General features: G+C 37.2%; 1 protein-coding gene across 1 annotated transcript in view; it reads left to right on the forward strand.

Moving 5' to 3' along the window:
- Positions 1 to 282: 282 nt before the first annotated feature.
- LOC106881160 (beta-1,3-glucosyltransferase) overlaps positions 283 to 10,225 on the forward strand; it is a 27,624-nt gene continuing 17,681 nt past the window's right edge. The window contains exons 1-4 of the mRNA XM_089363854.1: positions 283 to 430; positions 560 to 607; positions 6,803 to 6,912; positions 7,790 to 7,869. Coding sequence (XP_089219980.1) covers positions 364 to 430; positions 560 to 607; positions 6,803 to 6,912; positions 7,790 to 7,869 — 305 coding nt within the window. The 5' untranslated portion in view covers positions 283 to 363. The remainder of the gene's footprint in view (positions 431 to 559; positions 608 to 6,802; positions 6,913 to 7,789; positions 7,870 to 10,225) is intronic.

The raw sequence follows: 10,225 nt of genomic DNA on the forward strand, positions 1-10,225 counted from the left end.
GCTCTCAGATTACACCCTACTGTCTTAAAAAACGGATGACAATGGATAATGTAATCTTAGATATGCTAGTTCTAAGGAAAAGTCGAATTAATGCTGGCATTCCTTTGAACACGAGTTTTCTCCATTAGAGACGACTAATTGCTAATTGCTCAGACACTTAGATCTGTGTCTCGAGAGAAATTCCTCACACTCTGTATTGTTTAAACAATACTCTGACACGTGTGTTTGTATTAGTTTACACTTAAATGTCAACAGACAAATGGTCGATGACGTTACAAATAATATAGAACTATTATATATAAGCTACAATTTGATTGGTTAGGAAGTAATCGTAGCTTGTCAACTTGTGTTGCTAAACCAAGCATGATTCTGCTTCAACTTATGTCCGTCCTAACCTGTCTTCTAATATTATTATCATCGTTAAGGCAAGGTAATGCAGTCTTAGGATATAAACTGCTACTTCAATGAATTAATATTCAATCCGTTTGGATTTCTCTTGATGATTTTTTTTTCTTCGCTGTTTCTTCTGTCTAATTCTTCGTTTGTCTTCCCCTCTCAGCCGAAGTTCTCGCTGACCCTCAAACTTCCAATGGAACCGAAAATCTTGGTAAGTAAATGGAATTATAATTTCTTACGCAGTTACAGAGGTCTCAAATTTATAGTAAAACAAATATGAGATTGTATGATGTTCAGGTATTATTTTAAAGACATTAGCGGCGTAAGTGAAACGAATTAGCTGGAACCGTGTATCGAAACCGTCTTGCTAGCTGAAATTGCCAAAGGATCTTCTACGTAGTTGCTCGAACTGCTAGAAACAACTGCCAAATTTCCATCACCTCACACCTTACTGCTTAAAAAAAAAAAAAAAAAGACTGGAATATTCAGGTTGGAAACACTTTATCGAATCTCTTCTAGGGTTAAATACCAACAACAACTGGAATGTAATCTCTGTTTTAATTAAAATAAGATGCTTTATTTTCACCAGATATAAAACGTCTATTTTGTTGAGTAAGGGGTAATATAATAGGATATATTCATGGCATACCCCTTTAGGGGAGAAAAAAAAATTGCGCTAAGACCGAAATAGCTCTATTTGAGAATTGAAACCGGTTCGCAGCACTTAGCTTCGCTACGGATGACCCTTTTTTCCAAACATTATTGCTTTATGAACATCGATTTTTTAAACTAATTTCAAGCCCCCTATTAAGAAAATTTTTTTTGGCGATCTTTCGTTGTAATTAATTAAATGATAAATGTTACTTATTGTTTCGATACAGTGAATCTGGTTAAGGGTAAAATTGACGCCGGCCTGATTTAAATTCGAAAAAGTGAGGCAGGCAAAACTTAGGAAGTTCAGATGTCCCCTATTCTTTTGACAACAATAATACTACAATGTTCTTAACAGCCCCCACTTTTTTTTTTACATCTTCATTATACCCTTCCCGCCCTTTAGTTTTTGTAGATTCGTAAATACATATATATAACTGTATACAAAGTTTGTTTTATTTCTGGAATGATAACAATGACTTTAAAATTTCCGTCTTTCAATTTACAACTATAGTGTTTTTTTTTTTATTTCAATCAAACACCTGCCCTTGGAATGATTTTTTTCCCAGTAGTCGTAAATTAAAACAGATAGTATAAGTTTAAAAAAAAACAACATTTAAAACTGGAATATTACGGTAAAATATATACAACAAACATTAGTCGTATACATTCCGAAAAGATTTTTTGGTTAATGTTTACTTTATTACCCGACATTAACCTTTTTGGTAATGATTGTCTGATGGTTGGTTAAACAATGTATATTATTATAAGTCCACAGGGATTTATACACCCACATACATACACATCTCTCTCCTCGCTGTCGGACCTTAATAATACCGACCTTGAAGTGAATAAGTATATTGGTTATTGGTACTGCTATAACCGAGTGGAATTATATCGGATATATTTCGAAATTTTCTTACAACGTTGTGTGTACTCGCCAGTTGTACCACTCTTGTTGCTTCTGCACCAAATACAGAAACTATTATTATTGAATCGCGTTGGGTTTAGTAAAATAAAGTAACCAGTGAAACGATCGAGATCACTTCTATGTAGTCGTCTGACTTGCTAGAAACAGCAGCCTATTTTCCCCTCAGGTCATACCTCCTCCCCATTTTGGGTAACGCAAATGCTGACAACAAATAAGTACCAGTAATATATTAGGATTGCTAAAGGTGGGGAGCTAGCAGAATCATTGAGTTCAAATTCCTCCGAGTTCGTCTTTGTTATTCCCATTTTGAGGATCCCTTTCTTGTTATTTTTATTCTCGACTGTTCTATTTATTATCTGTTTATTGACGAGTCTTTATTATTATTATTGTTCACTTCATCAAACTGTTTCTTGTTTGTTTGTGTTTTGCCCCCACCTCCTTGTTTTGTTCCCCCAACATCTTGGGTCCTTGCCACCAGTTTGAACTCCATTGACGTCATCTCTGTTTTTCATCACTCTGGAGCTGAGAAAATTAAATACCAGTCAAATATTAAATACCAATCAATTACTGCTCAGTGTAATTTATTTACTCTTTTCCTTCTAAATTGCTGGTCTTGAGTCTGAATTAGAACCCTGGAAGGAAGAAAGCCTAAGTCATTTCATCCCTCTGGGATCAATAAAATTAAAATCGCAGGCAAGTATTGATGATATTGGCTAACCACTGCTGGACTTGTCTAAATTATTATTATTAAGGTGGTGAGCTGGCAGACTTGTTAGCATGCCGGGCTAAATGCTCAGCAATATTTCGTCTGTCTGCACTTTCTGGGTTTAAATTCCACCAAAGTCGACTTTGCCTTTCGTCCTTTCAGGGGTTGATAAATTAAGTACCAGTTGAAGACTGGGGTTGCTGTAATCAACTAGCATCTTCCCTAAAATTCCTAGCCTTGTGCCAAAATTTGAAACCATTATTATTATTATTATTATTAACCCATTAACACCCATGGTCCTTTTTTTAGGACCAGAAGGATATTGAATCATATTTCTGCAACACCTGTATTTTTCTGAGATATCTTTAGTCAGTCATCAAAACTGGAGTGTCTTTCAAATATTATAATAAAAATATTTTTATATATTTAGTATCAGATAAAGTTCTTTAAAAAAAAAATTTTTGGTAATAAATCACATAAAAAAAATTGGGCACTAATGGGTTAAGGCATGAGCTGGTAGAACTGTTGGCATGTTGGGTAAAATGCTTTGTGGTATTTTGTTCATCCTTACATTCTGAGTTCAAATTCTGCCAAGATCCACTTTGCCTTTCTTCCTTTCAGGTTTGATAAAATAAGTACCAGTTGAATATTGGGGAGTCAATGTAATTGACGTACCCCTTCTCCTGAAGTTGTTAGCCTTGTGCCAAAATTAGAATTGTTATTAATGCTCCTTTCTGCTATAGGCACAAAGCCTGGAATTTTGGGGGCGGGTGCGAGTCGATTACATCAACCCCAGCATGTAACTGGTACTCATTTTCTCAACCTCGAAAAAATGAAAGACAAAGTTGACCTCAACGGGATTTGAACTCAGAACGTAAAGACAGGAAATGCTGCTAAGCAGCTTGCTACCTTAAAGAATTATTATAACAATACTACTGAAGTGTGAAGGCGGCGAGCTGGCAGGAAGAAATGCTTAGCAGTGTTTCATCTGTCTTTATGTTCTGAGTTCAGACAGACAGACAGAAGCATTAGCTTATGAAACTCTCTTTCATTATTTTACTTGTTCAGTCATTGGACTGTGGCTATGCTGGGCCCCATCTTGAAGGGTTTTAGTTGAACAAATCAATCCCAGTACTTTTCTAAGTTGGACACTTATTCTACAGAACTCTTTTGCTGAACCATTAAGTTACAAGGATGTAAACAAACTAACACCATCGTCAAGCGATGGTAGTTCGGGGGACAAACACATGCACATACACACAAATATTTACACGTGATAGGCTTCCATACAGTTTTCAACTACCAAATTCACTCGTAAAGCATTGGTTGTTCCAGGTCTATAACAGAAGACATTTACCCAAAGTGCCATGCAATGGGACTGAACTAAGAACCATGTGGTTGAGAAGCAAACTTCTTAACCTCACAACCATGCTTTTCCCACCCTGTATCAATTCTATGTCTCTCGTCTTTATATGTTCTGTGTTCGAATCCTGCTTGGACTGACTTCACCTTATGCTGTATTTGGGACGATAAGATAAGCACCAAGACATGTGTGAATGATTAAATTCAATCTTGTGTATTAATTGGTAGCCTTCTTTCAATACAAAATTGTTGCTGGTGTTGTTGTTGTTATGAAACAATAATTAGCAAGCTAAATTCTTTGCAACTGTTAGTCTTGTAATAATTCTGGGTATAAATTCCAACTTCGTTTCCTTTTCATTATTTGGGCGTTGTGAAGTAACCCAACTTATTCACCTCTCACCCGTACCTCATACAAAATTTAAAACTACATTTTTCTGTAACTCTCCAACAACCTACAAGAACCATCTCGCCCCCACCCCATTCATATAATGTATAATTTATTCATAATATGCTATACTAATTAGACATCTAAAGTTTCATTTTTTTTTTTTTTTTAAAGTAAATTGGTAATTGATTCTAATATTAGTTCCATATTTTTTCTGGAAAGATGTCAGAGAAATGTGTGTGTGTGTTTGTGTATGTCTATGTATGTGTGTCTGTATATGTACATGTGTGTGTGTGTGTGCGTGTGTGTGTGTGTGAATATGTACGTGTGTGTCTGAATATGTACGTGTGTGTGTGTGTGTGTGTGTGTCTGAATATGTACATGTGTGTGTGTGTGAATATGTACATGTGTGTGTGTGTGTGTGTGTCTGAATATGTACATGTGTGTGTGTGTGTGTGTGTGTGTGTCTGAATATGTACATGTGTGTGTGTGTGTGTGTGTGTGTGTCTGTATGTCTGAATATGTACATGTGTGTGTGTGTGTCTGAATATGTATGTGTGTGTGTGTGTCTAAATATGTATGTGTGTGTATGTGTGTGTGTCTGAATATGTACGTGTGTGTGTGTCTAAATATGTATGTGTGTGTATGTGTGTGTGTCTGAATATGTACGTGTGTGTGTGTGTGTGAATATGTATGTGTGTGTGTCTGAGTATGTACATGTGTGTGTGTGTGTGTTTCTGACTGTGTGTGTGTATGTATGTAGAGATGAGGGGAAAAGACATAACTACATTTATATGCTTTTACCTACAAGCAACTTCACAATCTCTTTTTACATATAAGTGCTTACATAAAGTAGAATACACATAGACAAGCATACCTATGTAGGCTTACACACTCGCACACATATCTCCAATAGTTTCTATATCTACATGCACTTAAAATCAAATCTGTATATACAAGGCATATACAAAGGTACATATACACATATATACCTGCACTCACACACACATATATGACACATAAGCATACACAACAGCCTATATATGTATATATACCAACCTCTGATACATAATTACACCCCCCCCCACCAGTGAATGCTTATTCATTCAGTCTCGCATATATGTGCGTACATACAAACCCTTCAAAGAAGACTGTAATTATGAAATATAAATATGTGTCATCTTTTGATTACTTTAAACAGATTTACTTGATGGGCGAACTTCGTATGTCATTGTATGAAGTATAAACAATCTGTTACCATCTGACATCAATAAATATATGTTTTTTTATTATTATCATTAATATTAGTCTACTAAACCCTTTAGTTAATGTTTTGTATGCACGAATGGACCTTATTGGCAAAGAAATGGAATTATTAAGGTGTTGTACCAAAATTAGAGTTATTATTACATCGGGGGTTGGCATACTGAGAAAAATGCTAGGCGGCATTGCTTCTGTCTTTACATTCTGACTCTTTTACTCTTTTACCTGTTTCAGTCATTTGACTGTGGCCATACTGGAGCACTGCCTTTAGTCAAGCAAATCGACCCCAGGACTTATTCTTTGTAAGCCTAGTACTTATTCTATTGGTCTCTTTTGCCGAACCGCTAAGTTACGGGGGACGTAAACACACCAGCATCGGTTGTCAAGTGATGTTGGGGGACAAATACATACACACACACACACACACACACACACACACACACACACACACACACACATATACATATATAAATATATACGTCGGGCTTCTTTCAGTTTCCATCTACCAAATTCACTCACAAGGCTTTGGTCGGTCCGAGGCTATAGTAGAAGACACTTGCCCAAGGTATCACACAGTGGTACTGAACCCGGATCCATGTGGTTGGTAAGCAAGCTACTTACCACACAGCCACCCGTATGCCTAGTTCAAATTCTGAGTTCAAATTCTGCTGTCAACTTTGCTGTTCATCCTTTTGGCGTCAATAAATTAAGTACCAGTGAAACACTAGGTTTGATGTAATCGACTTGTCCCCTCACCACAAAATTTCAGACCTTGTGCCTTTAGTAGAAAGGATTATTATTATTATTATCATTATTATTATCATTATTATCATTATTATTATTAAGGTGGTGAGATGGCAGAATTGTTAGCACACTGGACGAAGTGTTTAGCTGTACTTCGTCCGTCATTACGCTCTGAGTTCAAATTCCGCTGAGGTCGACTTTACCTTTCATCCTTCCAGGGTCAATAAATTAAGTACCAGTTGAGTATTGGGGTCGATGTAGTTGACTATCCCCCTCCCCCAAATTTAAGCCATTGTGCCCTATAATAGAAAGGATTATTATTATTATTATTATTATTGTTATTATTGTTGTTATTGTCTTTCAGCCTTAAAAGACATTGTTTTTGTCATCCTTACACAAGATACTACCTTCCACTCAGAAAGAGCAAAGCAATTTAAAAAGGACTTCTACAACCAACTGAAAGCTGTTTCAAAGGTAACAGATTTTGAGTTCCTAATTTTTTCTTGTACATAGAGCTTCCCGTATGAGTGTCCACTGCTGAGTTTTGGTGGTGTTTAGCCATGGTTAGTCCCTGGATTGTTAGCTTTGCCTTTCATGCATCAGGGGTCAATTAAATCGAGCACCAGATCAATGTAATTGATTAATCCCTCACTCCTGATTTGTGACTTGAGCCATGTTTGCAAAAGTGAAATGGAATTCACTGAGGTAGATCCTTTACAGCCAGTTGCCTGATCTCCCAACTTGATATCAGTATTTAGATGTGTGATGTTGACATATACCAGACTCTTTGTACTATATTCAGTGTATTCCCCCTATTTATATTGTTTTTGTATCTTTTGATGATAATTACAAGGTTAAGCATCAGATAACTGTATTATCACATTTCTATATTTAAGAGATGAATTATCTACATTATTTACATTAGACGGATATTTGTCCTCATCTTGTTTGTTGTTAACACAACGTTTCGGCTGATATACCCTCCAGCCTTCTTCAGGTGTCATATGGGTATATGGCATAGTGGTTAAGATCGTGGGCTACTAACTCCAAGATTTTGAGTTCAATTCCAAGCAATGACCTGAACAATAATAAGAACAATAATAATAACATTGAAAAATACCTTAGGAATGAGAACCCAGGTTCAAAATTTCCCCAAGATACCTGAATAAGGCTAGAGGGTATATCAGTCAAAATTTGTTAACAACAAACAAGATGAGGACAAATATCCGTCAAATGTAAATAATGTAAAAAATATTATGTAAAAAATATTATCACATGACCCTCTCCCTTTAATATTAGCTTATTGTTATATATATGTCTAACTTCTCTTTTATGATTTCATATTTCTTAGAATGAAAAACCTAAACTATTCTTTACTCACAAGAAATGGCCAATTACTGGTGCATGGACAATATTTCCACTTTTATCAGAGTGAGTATTTCATTTATTATTATTATTATTAATATTGGTGGCGAACTGGCAGAATTGTTAGCATGCTGGATGAAATGCTTAGCGGTATTTCACTCGTTGATGTGTTCTGAGTTCAAATTCTGCCAAGGTCGACTATGCCTTTCATCCTTTCGGAGTCGATACATTAAGTACCAGTTGAGCATTGGGGTCGATGTAATCAACTTAACCCCATCCCCAAATTTCAGGCCTTGTGCCTATAATAGAAAGGATTACTATTATTATTATTATTATTATCATCGTTTCTAACTTCGCCTTACTGGCACTTGTGCCGGTGGCATGTGAACAAAACATTAGACTGATTCCTGTGCAGGTGGCACATAAAAAACACCGTTTGAGCGTGGCCATTGCCAGTACCGCCGGACTGGCCCTTGTGCCGGTGGCACGAAAAAAGCACCCACTACACACTCTCGGAGTAGTTGTCGTTAGGAAGGGCATCCAGCTGTAGAAACTCTGCCAGATCAAATTGGAATCTGGTGTAGCCATCTGGTTCGCCAGTCCCCAGTCAAATCGTCCAACCCATGCTAGCATGGAAAGCGGACGTTAAGTGATGATGATGATAATGATTATTATTATTATCATTTGGGCAGAGAGCTGGTAGAATCATTAGCATGCCAGATGTAATACTTAGTGGCATTTAGTCCATCTTCATGTTTTTGAGTTCAAATTCCCGCTGAGGTTGACTTTGTGTCTTTCATCTTTTCGGGATTGATGAAATAAGTACCTGTTGAACACTGGGATTGATGTACCAGTTACGCACTAGGGTTGATATAATCGATTTAATCTGTTTGTCTGTCGTTGTTTGTCCCCTCTGTGTGTAGCCCCTTGTGGGTAGTAAAGAAATAAGAATTGTTAGCATGCCAGGCAAAATGCTTAGCAGTATTTCGTCTACTGCTACATTCTGAGAAAGGCCTCTCCAAAAAGATACAAAAGATATGCGGTCTATATGACATCAGGACAGTATTCAAAAGTAATACAACACTTTGCAAATATCTTCTTTGAGTAAAACCACCAATAGAAGAGAATATGACTAAAAACTGCGTGTACTCCATCCCATGCTGCTGTGGTAGGTTATACAAAGGCGAAACATGCTGCCCTCTCAAATAAGGGTAGACAAACATCGCAAAGCTGTGACACGAGGAGATATTGATAAATTGGGCATAGCTGATTGTGTATGGAAAAATGGAGACCACCTCCCCCTGTGGGATGAAGTTAAAATAATAGACAGCGAACACCACTGGAAAATAGGAAACTAAAAGAAGCAGCACATATGCTAGGATACAACAACCTCCTAAGCAGACCAAGTGCAGATATGAGTAGCATATGGGAACCGGTATTAAGGAAGGATAGGAAAATATTAGATTTATAAGTCCTAAAATTCGCTCCATAATTGCCCACGGGCATATGGCATAGTGGTTAAGAGTGCAGGCTACTAACCCTAAGATTCCGAGTTCGATTCCAGGCAGTGACTGGAATAATAATAACGACATTGAAAAATTAGGAGTGAGAATCCTGATGAAGGCTGGAAGGTATATCAGCCGAAATGTTGTGTTAACAACAAACAAGATGAGAACAAATATCCGTCAAATATAAATAATGTAAATAATGTACATAATTCCTCATCTCTAAAATATTTCATCACCAAAATAATGACAGTTTTTATTGGTGGGTTGGTCTCACTTCTGCCATGAACTGTTACTGTGGGTTATCTCATAAGATACATGTCTAGTTCTACCCCCACCAATCATCACTGCCATTGTGATTTTCCCTGTCCTCATTGTTGCGTGACAAGGAAATATAGATTTGTGATATTGATAGGTGTGTGGAAGTTGATGGCTGTTTGGTTAATTGATTTTGAAGAAAGGTTTCTAACTGTGAATTGATCCTACTGCCATCTGTTGCCAGTAATGCGTCTGTAGTATTTATTTCTATGAAACAATTTAAACAAATAGTAATATTTCATGAACACTCCACCATCGTCATTCTCCTATTCTTTTATGAAATCGTGCCGGGTACCTGTGCCACTGGAGCGCTAGCAGTGCCGTCCAAACGGAATCATTGTCAGAGCAGTTGTCTGGCTTCCGTGTTAGTGGCACGCAAATAGCACCATTTGAGCATGATCGTTACCAGTGTCGCCTTACTGGCATTTGTGCTGGTGGCATATTAGAAAATCATTCGAGCAAGGTCGTTGCTGGACTGGCTCCTGTGCAGGTGGCACATAAAAAACACCATTTTGAATGTGGCCATTGCCAGTACCACATGACTGGCTTTCGTGCCAGTGGCACGTAAAAGCACCCACAACACTCTCGGAGTGGTTGGC

This window comes from Octopus bimaculoides, chromosome 1 (assembly GCF_046866305.1).
Source record: "Octopus bimaculoides isolate indiv1 chromosome 1, ASM4686630v1, whole genome shotgun sequence".
Lineage (NCBI taxonomy): Eukaryota > Metazoa > Mollusca > Cephalopoda > Octopoda > Octopodidae > Octopus > Octopus bimaculoides.